This window comes from Primulina eburnea, chromosome 4 (genome assembly GCF_022965805.1).
Source record: "Primulina eburnea isolate SZY01 chromosome 4, ASM2296580v1, whole genome shotgun sequence".
Classification (NCBI taxonomy): Eukaryota; Viridiplantae; Streptophyta; class Magnoliopsida; order Lamiales; family Gesneriaceae; genus Primulina; species Primulina eburnea.
In genome coordinates this window covers 34,901,300-34,924,207 of record NC_133104.1, presented here as the reverse complement: position 1 = coordinate 34,924,207, position 22,908 = coordinate 34,901,300, and the positions used below count along the sequence as shown (strand labels likewise).

The 22,908-nt window shown below is 37.1% G+C and overlaps 1 protein-coding gene and 1 long non-coding RNA gene across 9 annotated transcripts; both read right to left on the bottom strand.

The window, feature by feature from the left end:
- Positions 1–1,220: 1,220 nt before the first annotated feature.
- Positions 1,221–11,349, bottom strand: LOC140830996 (uncharacterized CRM domain-containing protein At3g25440, chloroplastic). Of its 8 annotated transcripts, none has more exons than XM_073194631.1 (7): positions 11,170–11,349; positions 10,189–10,257; positions 9,968–10,074; positions 4,183–4,409; positions 3,662–3,992; positions 2,748–3,155; positions 1,913–2,650 (listed from the first exon to the last, which is right to left on the bottom strand). In XM_073194631.1, the coding sequence occupies exons 4-7, from the start codon at positions 4,293–4,295 to the stop codon at positions 2,129–2,131; spliced, it is 1,374 nt and encodes a 457-aa protein (XP_073050732.1). In that variant the 5' UTR covers positions 4,296–4,409; positions 9,968–10,074; positions 10,189–10,257; positions 11,170–11,349; the 3' UTR covers positions 1,913–2,128. The 8 variants fall into 8 exon arrangements, 7 of the variants coding, with proteins under 7 accessions (XP_073050732.1, XP_073050734.1, XP_073050735.1 ...); XM_073194633.1 differs by having other exon boundaries at positions 4,183–4,392; XM_073194634.1 differs by lacking the exon at positions 10,189–10,257.
- Positions 11,350–13,087: 1,738 nt separating this feature from the next.
- Positions 13,088–14,799, bottom strand: LOC140829827 (uncharacterized). Its single transcript, XR_012117551.1, has 2 exons — positions 14,158–14,799; positions 13,088–13,987 (listed from the first exon to the last, which is right to left on the bottom strand). It is a non-coding gene; the product is annotated as an uncharacterized lncRNA (long non-coding RNA).
- Between the last annotated feature and the right edge of the window lie 8,109 nt (positions 14,800–22,908).

Sequence of the window (22,908 nt, the reverse complement as noted above, 5' to 3'; positions counted from 1 at the left end):
TTTGAATTGATATCCACCTTATGATATAAAAAAAAAGTTTATTCAAATTTTACTAATAAAAAAATTTGTGCCATCCACCTTATTCCATTAGCAATGTTATACCATATCTATGTAGTAATGTATGTTCAATAGATACTTGGTCATGTAATTAGTCGTCAATAGAGTAACATTTACATAAACTATGTATGATTAACGCTTATAAATTGTGTATTAGTGCGACCCAAGAATGATATGATAGATAACCATCTTGGATCATTGCATCATTAAAAGTTGTACATATCTTACCTTCATTTGTGTATCATGAAAGTGGACACAACACAAGTACAAAGTAAGAAATATGACATACCATGAGAATCTAACTCAAATGGTAGATCATCAACGATCATAGGAAAATATTTGGTGCAATATAAGAATTGATGAACTAATATACACTTGATGACCCTCAGGCCTTGGATTAATAATGTACAATCATAACCACATATTTACCTATTCAATAAATGATAATCACTTGAAAATTCAAAGTATAGGTAGTTCGATGAACCCAACCTACTAGCAATCATCAGCATGTTTGAACATCTCTATGTTCATACTAATGAAAGATAAACAACATCATATATGTCAATTTACAGATCGAACTACCTGAAATAAACATAAAATCGGGATCACATAATGATTTTTAATTATTTGGGACTGATATTTTCACTTCTTTTTAGAATCAAAATCATTAATTATTATATCGTTGTCATTTTTTTTCAACAAGTCTCCTTCAATGTAGATAACATAGCTTTCATTTCAACAAGTCTCCTTCAATGTAGATAACATAGCTTTCAATTACGATCAGACATCTTTTTCCGACAGTTTTCGAACGGCGATCAGCCAAAAATTGACCGGTTCTATTTTTAGCATGTATGCATTTGTCTTTGGACTTTTTATATATAGAAGGTGGTGCAAACATGACCTAATCACGTATATTTTCGATTCTCAAGTGTGATTTTAATTATAATATTTATTTTATATAGTATATAATATTGTTATTTAACATTACATATTTTTAAATTGAATTGAATAATGAGAATTTAATTTTCTATCCAATATTAAAAATAGTCTTCTTTGTCAAAGATTATATATAGTCTTTCACAATCTAATTAGTTAATAATCCTAAAACACCCTTTATTTATATGATTATTAAATATGATGAAATGTCTTATTTACGAAAATCAAAGTTTTTAATCAGCAGCAAGTTCGGAATCGCCAAACAAGATAGGACCCTCTGAAAAAGATCAAAAGTTTTGAACGAAGATGGGAGCTTCCGAACAGTGATAATACCTTCTGAAGTATTGTGTCAAATGAGCATCGACATGAAAGAGCTAGGAGCTTCCGAACGGTGAGGTCTCAAGACAGAAATGACACATATTTCAAAATGTACAAACATGAGTTTGGAGCTTCTTCACCCAACCTATAAATAAGGCACTCGAGAATCAGAATTTTCACACCAATATGATATCTATTGTATATTCAAGTACTTTATCTATGCAGCTTGTATGGATATACAAATAAAGCATAATGTCATAATTGAATAACACCATAAAATATTATTAAAATAAAAATCGAATTTATATTAAAGTCAATAAAGTTCAAGTTTCAAGTTAGCTAGCTGGATATCTACCCTAACATTAACAAGCTTATCTTTAATTTTTTTTGTAAAAAATTCTCTAATTGTAGTTGAGAAAGGCGATCCCCTTTGTTTACTCGCTAGTATGGCGCATCACTGCTTGCATCCTTCATTGATTCATCTCTGCCTCAAATATCGATAAATAATGAACAGATGCTTCAACTTGGTAGTGTAACCAACTTTCTCAAAATATGGACCAAGTAAAGAGTTTGGATAAGCAAGAATGTTTAACTTTTTATGGAACAGATATCATAGAACATGATATGTACCTCCATTTTGTAATCATGTAGAATGACTGAGAACCGCACCCCAACAGATTTTCGCATTTCACAAAAGGAACTAACCTGATTTCCAAATATACTGACAGCACCTCAAATAGTAGCACCAATCATCATCTTATCATCGTTCATGATAAGAAGCCAACAGGGTTATAATTAAGCCTTCTCAACTCTCCAACTAGTTCCTCTTTTTCTTCAAAAGAGAGGCAGCTCGTAAAACTAATCTGTCAACCTCATCAAGATCCGACAATTCAGCATCTTTTTCATTTGGTTTCTCTTGTGGAGAATTGGAAGATATTTGGTGCATATGGTATACAAAATTTTCCTCTTCATCAGTACGCACTGAAAACTTTTCAAACTCCTCCAAGTAAAGAGGTTTTTCTTCTTTTTCCTCATCCTCATGGTCAGTGTCTGTCTCAAAAATATCTGACAGTGATTCAGACTCAGAACCCATGCCAGATCCAATCGTTGACACATCATCGCCAATAACTTCGCCACTTTTATCCAACAATTCTTTCAGTCTCTTTGATCCCTCAGAATCACCACCAGAATCAACATTACAAATACCAGCTAATTGCTTTTCCTTGGTACATGTTCTCCTTTCAGCCTGCGATTGAAGCAGCTCTAAGTCCTGCTCAAGTTTTGGTATGTACTTTTTTACTGCTCTCAGAGCATCCCTATATTTGGATTTATCAAAAGCCTGAACTCGAGAAAATATGACAAAATAAACGCATTAGTTTTTTAATTACATCTGCTAACGAACCAATATCATATAGCAATGACATAAAATGACAAACCTTCTTTCTTGGGAGAGTTGTCCTGGGAGACATTATCTCTGTTGGTGGCTGAGAGTAGTTCTTCCCCCTGTACATAATAATAATGTTCTCTTCTTGTATATCGAGCACAATACCTCCACTCAGTCTTGCTAACTCGAAAGCAATCTCCTTCACCTCTTCTGGAGAAAATGTCTTCACTATAACTTTCAGTGTCTGGTGCTTTTTCCAATGTAAGTGCATGTTCAATATCACACCCTGATAGATTCCACGTCTTCCAACAGGGACATAATTCTTGCATTTCTCACCCATCTTCAAATAGTAGAAGTGCTCTTCGGGGGTTAATATTTCTGGGTCGTGGGTAGTTTCTGATGATTCCTTGGGCTCAATTTTATCAAGAGCTTCAAGCAATCTCTCCTCTTTTCTCCTAGCCTTCGTGAAACAAACACAAACCATACAACAAATTTTAAATCAGTTGCCGTTTCAGCTATGCAACATCACAGACACCAGAGCATCTGAGACAGGTAAAACATACGCCATGCAAATTAAGCATGCAGAGAATAGAGAAATGTTATATCATACTCGACTTAGTTCCATTACTTCTATGGTAGCAGGCAGAAATCATTTTCATTCCTATTAGTTTCGACGATGCAAGTGTTCATAGATCATACTTTTACTTCTACATGTTCATCGAAGCAGGAAAACAGAAACACATTAAGAACTATTTCAAGCGGCAGAACTCATGGTTGTGTTCATCAAAATGAATTTCCAGTCTGGACAAAATTAGAATGTTAAAAACTTCAGGCTCAAAATAATGAACCATCATATAAAAAAATTTACTTATATAAACTCGAGTCTCCAATGGAAAACATCTATTTAACATTCAAAAGTAATGAAACCATATAAAGTAAATAAGTGGAATAAAATTTAGTTTCTACCTTCATTAATTTGTATAAGACCCTTTCTTCTGGGGTCATCCTTTCATAGTCTTTCTTCTTCTTATACCTAAAAAACTTCAACCATCTTACCATCGCTCGCTTTCCTTTCGGTCTTTTCCTCTTCTTCTCTGTAACCTGGCTCGAATCATCACAGAAAGCATCATTTCTTCCACTCTGATCCACCATAGGCTCCGGATTTGTCAAAACTCGACCCGAATGAATCCAAGAAACACCTGCAAGAATGTCTCTTCGAAGTTCCATTTCACAGTGGAAAGATTTCTCAGCAGCAACTAAAATGGATCTGTCAAATATCCTGTATAGATACATCTCCCTGAAAAACAAATAAACAACAGTTTGTGTTATACCAAATAAACAGCAGTTTGTGTTATACCGTTCATAATTCATAAGGCAGCCTCTTTAACTCCAAAAGTATATTTGAATTCTTAGATATGTTGTAATAGTAGAATTTATACCCGTTGATACAAGCACATATACTAACAAAAAATGGTTAAAAAAATTACCTGGTGTTATGAAGTATGGGGCGGGATTGGCAGAAGAGGGGTAAAAGGTAGAGATAATTGGCAAAGGTACTTTTGAGGAATTGAGATTTATATGCCAAAAATCTGATCGCCATGTTCCTCTCTATCTTCTTGATTTGTTCACTTACAGTTGGAGGACCGAAGCAATGGAAGGCAGGCTTTTGGACATCAAATCGGTTTCATGCAGAATGACTTGGAACAAAAAAAATCTGTAATAAGAAGCCACATCAGATTGCATTTTGTGAACTTTTGACAGTACATTCAAGGGATTTGTATTAAAAGTACTGCTTAGGTGTTTAGCTCCCTAAAATAAGGTTAGGAAGGAGGGAATTCCCAATTTGCAGTAGGGTCTTTGATAAACTTATCACAGGTACCTTAAAAGGAATTATAGAAACAAAGATTTCGTTGAGAATATAAGCTCCCTATAATATCTTAAAAGATGTGAAAGAATTAACATGCGGCAAGAATGTCCAGTAAAATTTTCACTGTTAACTCAAAGTAATAATGGATAAAATTCAACTTTCTTAAGAAATATGAAAACAAAACCTGAGTGCTACTTGAACAATAAATCAATCAATTTGAATCAATATTTATGGGAGACTAAATATTAATCTCTAGCGGTTTAACCTTTTGAGTCACTATTTGCCTTCAAACATGTCTAGATTACTCTTACAGTAAACCCTCGGGCTTGGTCCTTAGGTATCACATTTGCCCCCAAAACTATCATTACCTATACAATACTAATAGTCTTCATTTCAGCCCTTTCATGTTTTAGTAACATACTTTTTGTGATGATTCACCGACCGAAATTTTTGCACAAATGTGTAGCAACAGGAATCGAACTGAAACTCCACCTCTAATACAAAAATGCAAGCATCTGATAAATCTCTTGTATTGAGTTGCAATGACAGCTATTTCAAAGTCAAGTTCGAATGTGAAACACATTTAGAATTAACCATGCCGCAAAATAATCAACCCCTGGAACTTCTTTAAAAATAAATAGACAAAAATAATAATAACTAAAAAAAGAAAAAAACAGATTTGCTCCATTATGTATTGCCAAGAAATTGCTCCCATACAGAGGGCACTCACTGTCATATATCAATGATATAATTTATGTCTCTTACCTGTCTCCATATTCTTGCCATTTCATAGAACCAACAACATATTATCGCATTAAGTGTGTAAAATTTATAATAAGCAGTATCGGGGAAAAAAATCATATTCAAAAATCGTAGACACAAGGTAGCGAGATTAGGTGCATGAATTAAGTAAGGAGACCAAAACCCTAGACTATACTACATGTGATTTTCGAAATTCTCTCCTCCACCCTCAGATTTCTCGGTCACCTCAAGAAAAATATAGGGTTTTGAGCCTCAACTTAATTTTTTATCTCAAACGATAAAATCCCTCTAAATTTTCTAATGCAATTTAGAAGAGGAACAGATATTCCAGTCGTGGGCTTGATAGGAGAATTGAAGAACCTTTAGTGAATTAATTATTTGGCACCAACTATTCCGGGATTAACGCAGATAGCTCTTATAGTGTGTCCTACGAACAATCTTTTTGAGAAAAGCTTCAAAAAGATTGTTCGTACGACACACTACAAGAGCTATCTGCGTTAATCCCGGAATATTTGGTGTCAAGTAATTCACTAAAGGTATAATAATTAGCACCCTATGAATGATTTAATTTGTTTAAATCATACGTTCAAAGACATTATTTGAACATCAAATAAAATTTTTAAAATTTTCGCTATGTTTTGGACACGAAAAAATCGATTTTCCAACAATATTTTTCTATAGCCACTATAAAGTTTAAATAATTGAATCTCCTTGAGGAACCAATTTTATTTAATTTGTGAGCCTTCACTATTAGTTTTGTTTCTATAGGTCAATTCACTTCTAATTCCGGGCTGAACAGTACTAAGAGTGCGTTTTTTTTTTCGCAATAAAAAATGTTTTACGAGAAAGTATTAGGTTTGGGTTCGGGTTGCCAGCTGAGTCCTCTGCACCAGTCTCCACCAAGTTTGCTTTCAATTACAGGTTCTTCGCCTTCGCTTTTCTAACTCGATCGATTAGATAATCCATTTACAGATGGGGCCATTTGAAAGGATTTCTTGTAATTATAGATTTTAGTTGTTTTCGCTGCATCGGTAGAGATGGTTTTAGCATGGATTATAAATCCTGATATCCGAATTTTGAACTTCGTTTTTGTTTCTTAATGAAGTTTTAAAGGATAAAAATCATTTCTTGTGTGATTCCTTCGTTTGCAATGAGGGGCTGACAGGGGCCAGGGGCAGTAGCTGTTTTCCCTTTCAAATGTTTCTATAGATTTGCATATATTTATGTATGAAATTCACGAACAGTGGAACGCTAGGCCTGAACCTTCAAGAATTTGGCGTTAAGTTTGATGAAATGGCTCAGAATTGTTGTGGGCCACGTTTGATTTTTGGATATGATTTTTTTCCCCGATACTGCTTATTATAAATCTTACACAATGTGATAATATGGTGTTGGTTCTATGAGCATGCTCCGATACAGAGGGCACTCACAGTCACATATCAATGATATTATTTATGTCGCTTACCTGTGTCTCCATATTCTTGGCAATGTTCTAAATTGCGCCCTAGGCGCTAGGCGAAGTCCAGCCGCACCAATAAGGCGCTAGGGGCCAACCTAGGCGCACCTAGACGGGCCTGGGTGCACCTAGGCGGAGGCTGGGCCTGCTTTTTTTAAAAAAAATGGGCTTATAAATTTAATGATCCGCCAAGAAGCCCATTTAAAAAAATGAAATTCTGGCCCACTAGGTCTGCTGCTTTTCTTTCTGAGCTGCTGCGTTTCTTTCTTTCTTGTTATTTGGTTTCTATTTCATTGCACTCCTCGTTCCAGAGAGGCACCATCTCGTTCCAGACAACTGCTGTGTTTCTTTCTTTCTGGTTATTTTCCAGAGGCACCATCTCGTTCCAGAGGCTCAAGTTATTCTTTCTTCTCACTTTCTTGCATATATTTTTCTCCCTTATTATTGTTCCAACACTGCATCAAGGTGTTTGTTCCATAACAGACAAATGAGTTGCTTCTTAGTCGAAATTCTTGACAAAACATTGCTGGGAATTTTTGATTTGTCTAATTCTGGATTCAAGAACTCAACATCTTGTTGTTGATGATTCTTTCGTGTATTTTTCCTCATGATGATGATTCTTTAGTGTATTTAGCTAAATTGCTGATGATAATTCTTTAGCTAAATTGCTGATGATGATTCTTTCGTGTATTTTTCCTGAAGTGTAGATGGTAAAGGCCCATTGATTGAGAGAGATTTTAACATGTACTTGTATTCAGCACAATGTCATTCAAACATCTTTAAGAACTTTGCGTTTGTTTTCTTCCTTTCATACTAAATGGAAACCGATTATAGATTCATTAAAAAACTGGTACTAGCTTTTGCGGGTGAATGATGAGGTGTATATATATTTCTTCATTAGCTGAGCTATGGAGCAGTGTGCTCTTTTCATTATGCTTGCATTAGCTTAGCTATTGTTGATCCTGTGCTTGAATTAGCTTAGCTTAGCTCTTCTTAAATATAGACACTTGAAGGTATATCAGACAAATGAGTTGCTCTTTTCATTATGCTTGACATCGAAGTTTTTGGTCTCAACCTTTCTTATTAATCTGTTGATATAGACACTTGCAGGTTTAACTTTTAAGTGTTTCGTATTCAATGTGGTTTGGAGGATAACAATGGCAAGCAATCCATCGTCGACTGCATTCGTTACTCGGCCTGAATTTTGGATTCTTAAGAGAAAGTCAAATGACATCGGAAGGGAGTTTGGTATGTTGATTGATCCTAAGAACCTCGACAAAGTTAAATGTAAGTTGTGTGGGAAAATGATGTTCGGTGGAGTGTATAGAATCAAGGAGCACATAGGAAATATATTTGGAAATGTATATGGTTGTCGAAATGTATCTCAAGAAGGTCGTAATAAGTGCAAACAGGCTATTTTAGAAGGGAGGAACAAAAAGAAGAACAAAATACTGGAAGAAGAAAGTTGTAGAGCAGAGGTGAATATTTCTCTGGACGGAGAAGATGCTGAAATTGAAGGGATAGATGGAATTAAAAAACCTCATCTACTTGGCCCCATGGATAGATATGCATCGATGATTGCTCCAGAAAATGTAAGTTCAAGTGGGAGTAAAGTGCTTCGCCAAAAAAATATAAATGATGCTCTTTTCAAAGAGAGAACTCAACAAGTTCAACAATATGTTGGGAGATGGGCTTATGAAAATGGAATCCCATTCAATGCTCTTGATAATGATAGCTTCAAGCAACTAATGGAAGCAGTAGGTCAATTTGGGTCAGGGTTCAAGCCTCCAACTCAATATCAACTTAGAGAGCCACTTTTGAAAGTAGAAGTTGAAAGAACAAAAGAACTATTGAAGAAGCACGAAGAAGAATGGGCAAAAAATGGGTGCTCGATTATGAGAGATGCATGGAGTGATAGAAAAAAAAAGAAGCATATTAAATTTATGTGTTAATTGTGAGGGTACTGTATTTTTAGAGTCTAAAGAGTCTTCATACGAGACACATACAGCTGGACTTATTTTTAGGTATGTTGACAAGTGTGATGGAGAGGCCGCGGCAGGGATTTTTGAATGCATGGTAGTTTGGCATGCCGATGAGTTTGAACTGCAAAATACAATTATAAACAAGGAATTTTCAAAATATAGAGATAAGACTGGGTTATTTGGGAAAGCATTGGCTGCAAAAACATGTGAAAAAATGACGATACATTTGATCCATGTACATAGTGATGTACCTACGGTGCTTAAACACCCAACTTGCTAAGAGTGGAATTAAGGATTCTTTCATTAACTACAAGCTCATCTGGGTGTGAAAGAAATTGGAGTACATTTGAAGGAGTAAATTTAAATTTTAATTAAAATAATTTATTAATAATTTTTAAAGTGTATGTTCATATTCATAACTATACTAATTACTTTCTCGATTTTTTTTAGATTCATACAAAGAAAAGAAATATGTTGGATGTCAATAGGTTGAACAATCTAGTATTTTTCAAATTTAATACTAGATTGTTTAACAAGCAAAAAAGAGAGAAAGAAAGGAACGTCGACGTCCTTCTTGAAAAAGATGCTTCAAATGTACAAGGTTGGATTGTGGATGGTGGGAAAGAAAATGAAGTTGAACCAGGTTCGGGGCTCACTTGGCAATTAGTTGATGAAGTAACTGGGACAGATGAAAATCTACAACCCCGAAGAAGCTCTAGAGTTAGAGAACTTCACGAGGATAATTTTGAATTTGATGAAGAAAATGATTATCACAATGATGATATTGATTTTGTGTCCGATAAAGAACAAGTTGTTGAAATTTCGGAGAAGAAGAATTGGAGTAAATTTGTGATGACATATTAGACTATTTCATTGTGAATTTTGGAAGAAATCTATATTCTTTCTTATTTTATTGAGACGACACATTAGACTATTTTGAGAATATTTTGAAGTTATTTTAAATTTGATGATATTGTGTTGAAGTTCTAGTATGTTATTTATTATTTTTTGATTCCGTAGAATCCGATTAACGGCGCCTAGGAGGCCTAGGCAGCAGGCGCTGGGCTAGCGCCCGACTGGTGCATAGCGAATTTTAGAACCTTGCGAAAAAATAAATGACCTTCAAAGGTAAAGATTATAAAGTCTGCAATTTTTTAGAAAAAAGCAGAACAGAAGGGATTGGCATACTATTCATCCAAGTTTACCATAAGCATAGATGCCCCAAAGAAGATTTTCCCGCAAGCCCATAGAATCAAAGCTGTCATACACCTCATCATAACTGGTGAAAAATTCCTCTCCATCAGTACCAAGCCTGAGCCAACAAACTCAGATGATCAGAAAAGGCCAAAGTCAGTAACAGCCTCAATAAATAACTTCTTGAGTCATAAATTAGTAAGCAGAAAGTTGCGATACGAATAGATCATACAGCTCATTCATTTTTGTATCATACTGGCGAGCATCAAATTGAGAACCTTCAGATGCCATTCCAGCATGACTGCAGAAAAATAAATCAAAGATTTGCACATGCAAAAGCTATGACTACCAGAGCAATACTAGATCATATAATGAAGATGAAAACAACAGAAACCATAAGAGATAAACAAAAGTGTACATTAACGAGTCAATAAGTAAACAGCAATATAATATGGGATATGAGAGAAAAAGTGGTCAGAAACACTACTAGACACTCCAATGGATATTTTTCACATGCATGGAAAATTTTCAGTGAAAAATTATCAAAACCAAACATTGTTTAGAAAAAGGAGAAATGCGCACCATCCCTGGACCTGAAATATAAATGCAGTCTCAATTATGTAAACATTACCAAAAAAATTCATGCACTCTCTACCAACAAGTGACAACGCTCAGAAAAACAAAACACATTGGAGCCACCAACGCCAAAACAACACAAGGAACTGAGTTTTTTTTCAACCAACCAATAAACATAAGGCCAAGTCCATGGCCATATGGTAGTGCTAAACTGACCCAAAAAGAATATATAATCCACAAATTCAAGATTCACATTATAAAGGTATTTTTTTCCAATCCATCAATCTACCCTCTAAATTGATTATGGAGAAAAAACAAGACCAACCAATCTAAAACATGGGGAAAACGAGGGAAAAAATAAGCTATTGGACTAAAACACGGGATGAGATGCACTGAGATGTAAAAGACCGCAACTTTTTCAAACACAAATTATGTCGTAAGGCAATCCCACAAGCTCGCATATAACCGAGAAACTCGCTCACCAATCTCGCATGCAGAAACTCATTTTTCTACAGAAAATAAGAACACTATGAATAAAATTAGAAGTTCCCCGTACAATCATTCAACATCAACAGCACAACAATCACTTGTTTACGAACAACAACAACAACAAAGGACAAATTTAATTACCATTAACCTGATAAGCAGTGAAAAGTCTGATACGAAGGAAGATCAGAGTAAAAATACAGAACCGATTAATTGAACGAGCTCTCTCAGAATTGCTTATTGCGCCGATTTGATCTCAAAACTCCTCGGATCTTCGCCGCAGAGTGAGAGAATTGAATGAACACTGCAAACCATAAAGACCGAGGAAAAGTAGGCTCGTGTTTTCGTTAGGGATTTGGGTTGAGTGTTGAAATTCCATATTTACCCCTGTCCTTTGATTCTCCAGTTTTCTTTTCCGGACCGTTCGAATATTGATTACTATATGGCCCATTAAGAGGTAGGAAGTTTGGGCTGTTAAAATGGGCCCAGGCTCGAATATTGATTAGCTGACTTGTGTGTATATATAATAGCCACCGAGGCACATGCAGCGTCATGAATATATGAGGCTAATATATTAAAGTTTCATTAGTTTACAACACCATGACAGTAAAAAAATTTAAACTTGATTCATGAAAAGCAAGGGATTCCAAAGCTTAAATAAATATGAGAAACTCAATTTGTTACCTCACATGATATAAGTGTTGATCATAAAAAATAATATTATTTTGAAACAGTAATATCATCTCATGTGAAATAATGATAAACTTCGATGTAAAAGAAGTAAACAAATAATCAAAAAATTATCTAAAAAACCTAAATTTATCTTCTACGTTCACCTAATAAATTGAAAAAAAAAAAAATCAAGTTGTGATATATTTAAGCATTTTATGCATAAGCTAAACCTTTTCTGATCAAGCGTAATGAGAAAATATTCATTTTATCAAAGCATACCATAGTTTAACCTAAATATACAAAATAAATAGAACAATCTATTAAAGTGTGCTATAAAAAATCGATATGACAGGAAAAAAAATTAAACTATTACAAGGATTTCGCTAAATACATGAAAATAAAGTAGAAATTGGCAAACTTTTATTTGACAAAAAAACCGAAATATTGTAAGTAGATGACTTGACAAAGAAGAAGAATATAAATTGTAGCAATAGTGGCAGAATATAAAGTTAAGAAACAATTATTAAATTATTTTTGCTACAATTAAATCATGGTCGGAATACACATAATATGTTTTGCTTAAGTTGAAATATAAATAAACAAATTAAGTAGATAGAACAATGAAAATAATAAATTTTTTGCAAATCCATTCTAAGGTATATTTTATTACTGTAATACAAAGAATTTTAAAAACATGCGGCTTTGGCTCTTTATGGACATTATTTGTCGAATTCATGCCTCCATCATACACGTTCTTTATGTATGAATCTTCAGATTTAAATACATATGCCGTAAAGATTCAAATATGTCAAATAAGTAAAGATGCAAATGTGGCATATAAAAGTTCAGATTTTGACATCAGCTCTACCAGATTTTGAAACATTTGAGTTTAAAATCTACCAATCAAAACGTAACTTTGTCTGTAAAGATTTTAATAAAACAATGTCTAAGAAGCCCTAATATAATGATTTAGTGAATATGTTGAGAATATGTGAGAGATTAGATCATAACATATTGAAGCTTGTAAAAAATATATTATCTCACCTGCAAGATCAAAACGAACAAACGAATTTGATATAACTACTAACATAAAGCAACATAATAAATTATAGACCATAAACTAATTCATTGTTAAAAACAAATCAGATGAAGATGAGGGCGAATAGAACATTTGTTGCGGGAACAAACTCGACCATTTCAATAGCCATTGTAAAATTTTAATGAAAATCGATCATCAAACCGCGTCAAAATAACACCCAAGTTTTTGAAATGAGCCTACTGAGTTTTGGCCACATTTTTAAAGAAATTTAATCCCACTTGCATAGTACTCCGTTTCACTCGCACCACTTTTCTTCAACCACTCCAGATATTCTAACATACTCCAATGGAAGGGCATGGATATGAAAATTCTTTTTTACAAAACAAAAAAACTCACAAAAAGAAAATAAAAGTTCAACACGTCACTATCCATTTCAAGTTCATAATATTTATCAGAAGAGAAGAGCACAGAACGTGATTACCAGTATAAAAAAACATGGGTACAAACATATATGTTACTCGCAACGTATCAAGATCCTAGTAAAAGTTAAGTAGAAACAATTGTGCATGTTCATCAACAAACTCGTAACTAAAGGTCCAAACAGTGAAATATTATATCTTCATAAAAGAACAGAAAATTAAACGAAATTTATGCTAAACTCCATGAAAACATGTTAATAATAATAATAATAATTTTATGAAACTTCTTCGGAAATTCCCCCAAATCACATCCAAAGAATCCCTGTAATGAATACGATTCTTATATGCTTCAAAATTTAAAAATTATGATTCTTAGCAAGATTGACAAAACCTGATTCCGGGTTAATATAGAATTTGTCTCAAGCTAATATAGAATTAAATGTGCAATAAAGCATAGAAATATACGAATTTCTCATTATTAAAAAATTGCCTAATAATGAATGTATTTTAAACCTTCGTAGAAAAGAAAGTATTCTGTGAAGATTTTCTAGAGAGAAAATTTGAAAGAAGGAATCGAAATTCTTGAAGCTATAATGAACAACTCAAATCGCATATCCATTTATTTGTTGTTTCCTCTTTGAATGGCTAAGGTGTCAAAATCTAAAAGCAACATCGTACTAACTCACAATCAACCCAAAATTAGTAAAGAAAGCATCCTCTAAAAACAATTATCACACTAACCAAAATGATGAAGCAATTAGCGTACTAAATGTAAAGCGCTATGTATGTCAAAACCTAAAAGCGTCCTAGTGCACGTGGAAGGTTCCTAATGATGATTTCTAATTAAAGAGTAGGTCTCATGTGAGACCGTCTCACGGATCACAATCTGTGAGACGGGTCAACCCTACCCATATTCACAATAAAAAGTAATACTCTTAGCATAAAAAGTAATACTTTTTCATGGATTATCCAAATAAAGATCCGTCTCACAAAATACGACCCGTGAGACCGTCTCACACAAGTTTTTGCCCTAATTAAACATATGCAATAAACTCACAATCTAACCGAAAAAAATCAAAATTCCCCATAAACCAACGCATTTGTGATTCGAGCATGTCTTCTCCATACATGAATTAGTACGAACGCATTTCAATCATTGAAAGGAAGCAAGGGAACACAAATCCGGAATAATACCTGATTTATTCTTGCTAGTATATATAAAGTCTGCGTAAAAAAACAATACAGGAGTTTCTCTCCGCGTGGTCGGGTCAATCGGTTCCCACGCGTGCCCCCGTCTCCGTCTTTGATACCTTTCCCTTTCCTAGTTTGTCTTATTCTACGAAATCTTTACCACAATTACACTAAAATTCCTCCCGAATCCATTATTCTGCATGCAAGTTTACTAAATCGAGTGATTTGCGCGTAAAAGTTGTCTTACCTAGGCATGTTTTCCCCTTCTAGAGGAAAGAAATCGGTATTTTTTGAAATATATCTTAGGGAAGATTTGGGATTAGGAGAGTTTTGGGATTAGGAGAATAAAATATTGTGTAACTGTGTTGTTGGAGACGTGTAGGGATTTTGAGAAAAAAAAATGGTAAAATGGAAAAAACGTCAAAGAAAATTTGGTGTCCTCACAATAAATGAGAAGAAGAGGTTTTTATCAACATCTTAGCTTTAATAAAATAATAGAGATATACTATCAATCTAAATATAATGAAGAATAATTATATTTTTTTCGATTGTTTCCAGTCACAAAACATTCAATTTTGTGACAATTTTTACAAGAAATTGTGCTAAAATAATGAAAAAAATAGAAGAAAAAACATAATGATGTGTTTTATTACATTAAAAAAATTTATATTTAATAATATAAACTATTCGACCACCATTTTTGGTTTTGGATCTTTCGCATCATTCCCACAGTCTGCGATAATTTCATTCAAGATTGCATAAAAAATTATATATACCACAAAAATATTTTTTAGATGATTTTTGCCGCAAATTCAAGAGAGATTTTAAAGAAAATTATCTCATTAATTTGTTATGTATGGTACCAATCATGCAAATGAGAAATCATATGAAGATTGTACTGAACAACTCTCCTTCGGACTTTCTAAGTAATTATCATTCATCGCGAGAAAAAATATGTGGTTGTGATTGTACATTATTAGTCATTACGACCAGGGACAACACTGAGGTTCTACAAACTAAGATTATACTTTAACTCGTTTATCGAGTTAACGAGGGTCACAAGGTAGCGAGATTAGGTGCAATTGCGACATGTATAGGAGCTAATCCATTGTAGTCGGGAATTAACTATTCACCTACCAGTGTGGATATCCTATATGATCTAACGAAATAGTAGTACATGAAACCAAGCTGATCGACAGAAGCTAGCGCGTAGTCGCGCCACCGCGCGCACAGGTACATAGGCGAGAGACCCAAGAGTAGCGCGCGCCCGCGCTACTTCACGCGCACCCGCGCGCAATGAAGCAGCAGAAAACCCGAGAGGCGCACGCAGCCGCCCCACATCACGCGCATGCGCGCGTATACAGGCGGATGACCAGACGCTTATGTGCGGCCGCGCGACCGCGCGCACACATGTACACGGGCCAGCAAGCAGAAAGGCGGGCGCGACCGCACGAGATCACGCGCAACCGCACGCGCGACGTCCTGAAATGTCGACATATCTGGTAATCATCTCTTCCTCTCTTACTTGTACTGAAAAAGATAAATTATTGAGAGTATTGAGGAAATTTAAAGCTGCTTTAGGATGGTCGATTTCTGATATTAGGGGAATTAGCCCCACTATATGCATGCATAAAATTTTGATGGAGGAGTCGTATACTCCTTATGTGGACCACCAGAGGAGGTTGAACCCAGCAATGAAAGAGGTTGTGAAAAACGAGGTACTGAAATTACTAAATGCTGGTGTAATTTATGCTATTTCTGATAGCAGTTGGGTATCTCCTGTACAAGTTGTGCCGACATGAATATGATGAACTGATATCTACTCGCACTGTAACCGGTTGGAGAGTATGTATTGATTATAGAAAGTTAAACAATGCCACACGTAATGATCATTTTCCACTGCCTTTTATTGATCAGATGCTTGATAGACTTGCTGGTTATTGTCATTATTGCTTTTTAGATGGCTATTCAGGTTATAACCAAATTTCTATAGCACCAGAAGATCAGGAGAAGACCACTTTCACGTGTCCCTATGGCACGTTTGCATTTAGGAGAATGTTGTTTGGGCTATGCAATGCACCTGCCACTTTCCAGAGGTGCATGATGGCCATTTTTGCAGAGAGTCAAGAAAAGAACCTAGTTCTTAATTGGGAGAAATGCCATTTTATGGTCCAAGAGGGCATCGTTCTTGGACATAAAGTGTCATCCAAGGGATTAGAGGTGGACCGAGCTAAAGTCGTTGCAATCGAAAAACTTCCCCCACCAAAGAACATCAAAGGAATAAGGAGCTTTCTCGGACATGCGGGGTTTTATCGTAGATTTATTAGAGATTTTTCCAAGATTACTAAACCCCTGTGTAACTTGCTTGGAAAAGAGTCGACTTTTATATTTGATGATGATTGTTTGCAGGCCTTCGAGAAAATCAAAATGGCATTGGTGACCGCACCAATCATGATAGTGCCAGACTGTAAAGAGCCCTTTGAGCTAATGTGTGATGCAAGTGATTATGCAGTGGGCGCTGTTTTAGGCCAAAGAAATGACAAGATGTTTAGGGCAATTTACTACGCAAGCCGCACGATGGATGCTGCACAGCAGAATTACACTACGACCGAGAAGAAGATGCTTGCAGTAGTATTTGCCTTCGACAAATTCAGACCTTATTTGATTGGCACAAAGTTAATCGTTTTCACTGACCATGAAGCTATTCGCTACCTATTCGCCAAGAAGGATGCAAAACCACGCTTGATAAGGTGGATTTTGCTATTACAAGAATTTGACTTTGAGGTCAAGGATAAAAAGGGTAGTGAGAATCAAGTAGCTGACCACCTGTCAAGGCTTGAGCTAGAGGATAAGAAAGAGGAGGGAGTTCCCGGATGAGCAACTCTTTGAGGTAAACACTGTAACCCCTTGGTTTGCTGATATTGCAAATTTTTTGTCTTGTGGCACCCTTCCTCCAGATTTGAGCTATCATCAGAAGAAGAAGTTCGTCCATGATATTAAGTTCTATTATTGGGATGATCCATTTGTGTACAAGAGGTGTGCCGACCAAGTGATTAGGAGGTGCGTAGAGGGTGTCGAAGCACACCAAATTCTTGAGAAATGTCACTCTTCACCATATGGTGGGCAATTTTGGAGCATCACGAACAGCAGCTAAGGTATTACAATCTAGTTTCTATTGGCCTAGTTTGTTTAAAGATAGCTATACCTTAGTAAAATCATGTGATAGATGCTAGATGTTAGGAAACATCTCTAGGCGTCACGAATTGCCACTGAAAAATGTTTTGGAAGTGGAACTTTTTGACGTTTGGGGTATAGACTTCATGGGACCTTTTCCTCCTTCTTTTGGTAATTCTTACATTTTATTAACTGTTGATTATGTGTCGAAATGGGTGGAAGCAATCGCCACCAATACTAATGACTCTCATGTTGTAGCAAAATTTGTGCAAAAGAACATCTTCACAAGGTTTGGAGCACCGAGAGCCATAATAAGTGACGAAGGTACGCATTTTTGCAATAGAATTTTCAACTCACTTTTGGCTAAATATAATGTGAAGCACAAGGTGGCACTAGCATATCATCCTCAGTCGAATGGACAAGCTGAAGTATCCAACCGGGAAATCAAGAAAATACTGGAAAAGACTGTCAACACCAACCGGCGGGATTGGGCTATGAAGTTGGATGATGCGTTATGGGCTTATCGGACTGCATTCAAGACGCCTATTGGGATGTCTCCCTATAGGCTAGTATTTGGGAAAGCATGTCATCTGCCGTTGGAGTTGGAGCATAGAGCATTTTGGGCTGTGAAGAAATTAAATTTTGATTTGAAAGCTTCTGGCGACGTTAGAAAACTGCAATTGAGCGAGATGGATGAATTCTGAAATGACGCATATGAGAATGCCAAGATCTACAAAGAGCAAACTAAGAAGTGGCATGACAAAATCATCGTCCGAAGGGAGCTCAAACCAGGACAACAAGTACTACTGTTCAACTCTCGTCTGAAGTTGTTCCCTGGTAAGCTAAAGTCGCGTTGGTCAGAGCCATTTGTTGTGGAAACAGTGTCTCCTTATGGGGCCATCGAGCTAAAGTGCAGTGATGGCAGAACCTTCAAGGTGAACGGACAACGGGTTAAGCCGTACTATGGGACTAAAGTAAGGAATATCGACAGTGTCAAGTTGAGCGAACCAAACTGATCAGACTGGTGACAGTCGGGCTGACGACGTTAAACCAAGCGCTGAGTGGGAGGCAACCCGCATTTATTTATTTTCGCATTCGTTCTACTTTATTATTTTATTTCAATTTCTTAGTTAATATTTTTATTTTTCTCTATTTAAGTATTGATTTGAATCGTTTTATTTTTTGCAGGTTATTTATTAAAAAAAAAGGGCGAAGGGAGAGTAGCAGGCGTGCCACCGCGCCAACTCTCGCGCAACCACGCGCACTCCATCAACCACAAAGAACAGAAGCCCGCGCACCCCCGCGCCACTTTACGTGCGACTGAGCGCACCTCATTATCGAAGAAGACCCGAGGCGCGCGCGTGGCCGTGCCACATCACGCACGACCGCGCGCCCTCAATTATTGGCAGAAGACAGAAGGGTGCGCGCGACAACGTGCGTCACGTACAGCCCCACCCCTTTAAAACCCTATCTCACAATTTTACCCACACAACTCCTCCCTCACAGCCGCCTCCTCCAAAGAATCCTCTCAAAATTTTCATCCCCTTCACAAATCCTCTCCAAATTCACCCAAACCACAAACCTCCATCCCCAAAACTACTAAAAAACTCCTTCAATCCAACTCCTTCTCTCACATACAAGCTTTACACAACTCAAATCTAACACCACCAACAGCAGCCGCCGCCGCCGCCGCTCAGGAACGCCGCCGCCGCCGCCGAGCATCATCTCCGGTTAATCTTCTACACTCAAGGTTACAATTTCTTTTACGTGGTTATTGTTTGGGGATAATTTTCAGAAATCAAGAAATTGTTGGTGGATTTGTGTCTATATTGTTGAGTATAAGTGTGGATAGTGTTCATAATCATGCCGCCTAGAAAAAGATCAAAGGATATGGCTTCCTCGTCTCGTTCCTACGATGCTCATAAATTTTGGAACGAGGAAGCCTTTCGGATATATGAGAGCACCATGTCTCGATCTATTATTAATAAAAGAGGGCTAGATATGAGCAACCTTGACTGTGATATAATTGAGGAAGTTGTGCGAAGGGGATGGGTAGATATAGCACAGTCCCCGCCGGATGCAGTTATACCCGTAGTCCGAGAATTCTATGCTAATTTGAGAATCAAGCACGAGGAATACGGAGTTCTGGTACGAGGACAACTAGTCTATTTCGATTCGGCTACCATTAATGCAATCTACAATCTGCCGGATTTTGAAAATGACGAATATACTGCGTTGATTAATGGCGATGTTGATTACGATGAGATTATCAAGAGCTTATGCATCGAGGGTGCAGAGTGGCGATTGAATCAGGGCTCCCCAATTACTCTGAAGAAATCTGATTTACATCGTGACCCACGCAGTTGAGCATCTTTTATTCTCTCACGGATCATGCCCTCCTCACATCAGACTCAAATTACAAAAGATAAAGTGGCGTTGATTTACGCCATCATGACTGGGAAAACCGTGGATCTTGGGAAGCTCATTCACAGTTATATCATGCGTGCTGGTACGTGACTCATGACCGTCAGCCTCCCTTGTGCACATACTATCACTGCCCTATGTCTTCATGCCGGTGTACAATGGGGAACCGATGAACATGTTTTGAAAGCCAAGGGCCCAATCACGATATATGAAGCAGACCGTTTGCGCTTTGGGAGCGAAATAGAAAGGAAAGATTCTAGGGCAGCTTATAATCACAGGGCCAGAGAACGCCAGCCGCCACCACAAAAACCGATCCCTCGATCCAGTTTGCGAGATCGGATGTTCCGAATGGAACATGATATGCAGGAGCAACGCAGAGAGCTGGCCGAACACCGACACACTACTGGTATTTTCATGTCTTTTATGATGGACTTTACGTCGGTGCTCTCCCAGCGTTTTCCACCTACTGGACCCGGGGATGTTCCTTTTCCACCACATCCGGTATGGCCACCACAGTTCCCACCACCAGATCTATCACCACCACAACCCATGGACGATTATGCTGAAGATATCGGGAACGATGACTCGAGCCCCGAGTTCTGACATTCGGGAGCGAGGTATGTGTTGTCATGTTCTTTATTGTTATACATTGAGGACAATGCATATTTTAAGTTTGGGGGAGGGTAAAATTGCCTGATAGTATTTTTCCTGCATTTTTTAGTTTTATTGCTCAGTAGTCTAATTCTTTTTTTCAGTGTTTATTTACTTTTTGCATTCTATTTTTGTTAGGAAAAGTCATGGATAAGAAAAATGTGTGGCCGATGATGAAAATTGAATGTGGTCCTGAAATTCATATGTGTTCATGATAACTTAGGAGTCACAAATATTTTGCACTTTCGTGTTTATTGATATTATTGTTGCTCAGAGACAAGTTGTATGCCTATGATGCTAAATAGACGACGGATATCTGATTCTTGGTAATTCTTGCATGACATTGATTGACACTTTCACAAACATATAAATGATCTAGGCAGTTTTGCACAATATCTTTGGGCATGTGTTCTTTGTTTACTGTCAATTGTAGCCCTTTGAGCCTCGAAGTTTTTGAGATGCTTAAGAGTTCTTTTGTACATGCCTTGTATATCAATTTTTTTTTTGTTGAACAAATGCATATGATTAGTTGGTATGAGATGATTAATGGATTGACGGTAATCTAGAACTTGTTTGAGCACTTTTCGAGGCGAAATACGGATAATATGTGACATAGGAATGATTTAGGCGATCTTTGAAACCGCTGAGCCTTCGAGCCTACCAAATGAACATGAAATATCCCTAGTGTCCCATTTTGAGCCTACAAAAAAAATCAAGTGGTGTGTGTCAATGACATACAATTAGCCCCCACTTGTATCTATTCTATATCTCACAGCAACTACCAAATGAAGCTTATACACTTATTTTCCTACCTGATTTTGAGAGAAATAAATTCATTGGTGTTGTAATGATTCAAATGCCCCTTGAAAAGAAAAGGAAAAAGTTAAAGTGTGCAAAAAGGAGTTCAAAAAGAAGAAAAACAATGAAAAGAGTTAATCAAAAGTGGTGAGAAAGAAAGCATTTGGGAAATGAAGGATATGAATGAAAAGAAAACAATAAAGTGAGTGGTGGTTGAAAATAAAATGAAAATGAGTGAAGTTGATGAAGTTCAAATATTTCTCTCAAATTTTGATTTTAATACCTTTATTGTAGCAATGAGCCGGAGCCTAACGTTACAAGCCCGCAAGACCTATTAACCTTGTCACATTTATCCAATATACTAATGGATAAAAGATGTTCAAGTCAAGCCTATAGATACCAGAAAAACGTTGTCATCAAGTATAGACTTTAATCACTTGCTTGCAAGCATCTCATTTTGTGATTTCATCTTTGGCATACTTGTGTTGACCATCTTTCAAGCCAAATAATCACCGATAAAGTCCTATGTGATCTGTGAATGCGAAATTATATTTTGATGAAGTGTAAGTTGAACTAAATTGAGGATTTCTTGATTCTGTAAGGCGAATGGGCATTATGACTCTATTTGAGCACTCGATGGGGTAAACGAACATTGACATATCACACACACATGACTCTTGGCAAATCATGAATTACATTAAAATAGATAATTCTGAGGCCAATATCACTTTTTGCGTATCCATGACTGTTAAGAGTTTCACTACTTGTTAATTGACTTCCTGCTTTTATTTTATTTTGCTCGGGACTAGCAAAAGTTCAAGTTTGGGGGGTTTGATAAGTGCAAGATTTGCACTTAATTTATACTGGAATCCATTTTGAATTATGCTTATTTCGAACAGAATTATGCGTTTTTGGTTTGTTTTTGTTGTCGTTCCAGGAGTGGAGAAAATAGTGGACACAAAACCAAGTGGACTAAGAAAACGACGGACTGCGCAACCGAGAGCACACCCACGGACAGTGGTGCGTGCGCGACCGCGCCACTTCACGTGCAGTCGTGCGCACATACACTCAAGTCACCGACCAGAGAGGCGCGCGCCACCGCGTGCGAATGAAACCAAGCTGATCGACAGAAGCTAGCGCGCGGTCGCGCCACTTCACGCGCCACCGCGCGCACAGGTACATAGGCGAGAGACCCGAGAGTAGCGCACCCGCGCTACTTCACGCGCACCCGCGTGCTAGGAAGCAGCAGAAAACCCGAGAGACGCGCGCGTACCAATACAGGCGGATGACCAGATGCTTACGTGCGGCCGCGCGACTTCATGCGCGACCGCGTGCACACATGTACACGGGCCAGCAAGTAGAAAGGCGCGCGCGACCGCACGAGATCACGCGCAACCGCGCGCGTGGCGTCCAGAAAAGCTATAAAATGCGCGCCGCTAGGTCAGAAATGACGAAGCCTTTTGGAGGAACACACGAGAGAACAGCTGCCTAGGGAGAGGAAACGTACAAGCAAACACGAGAC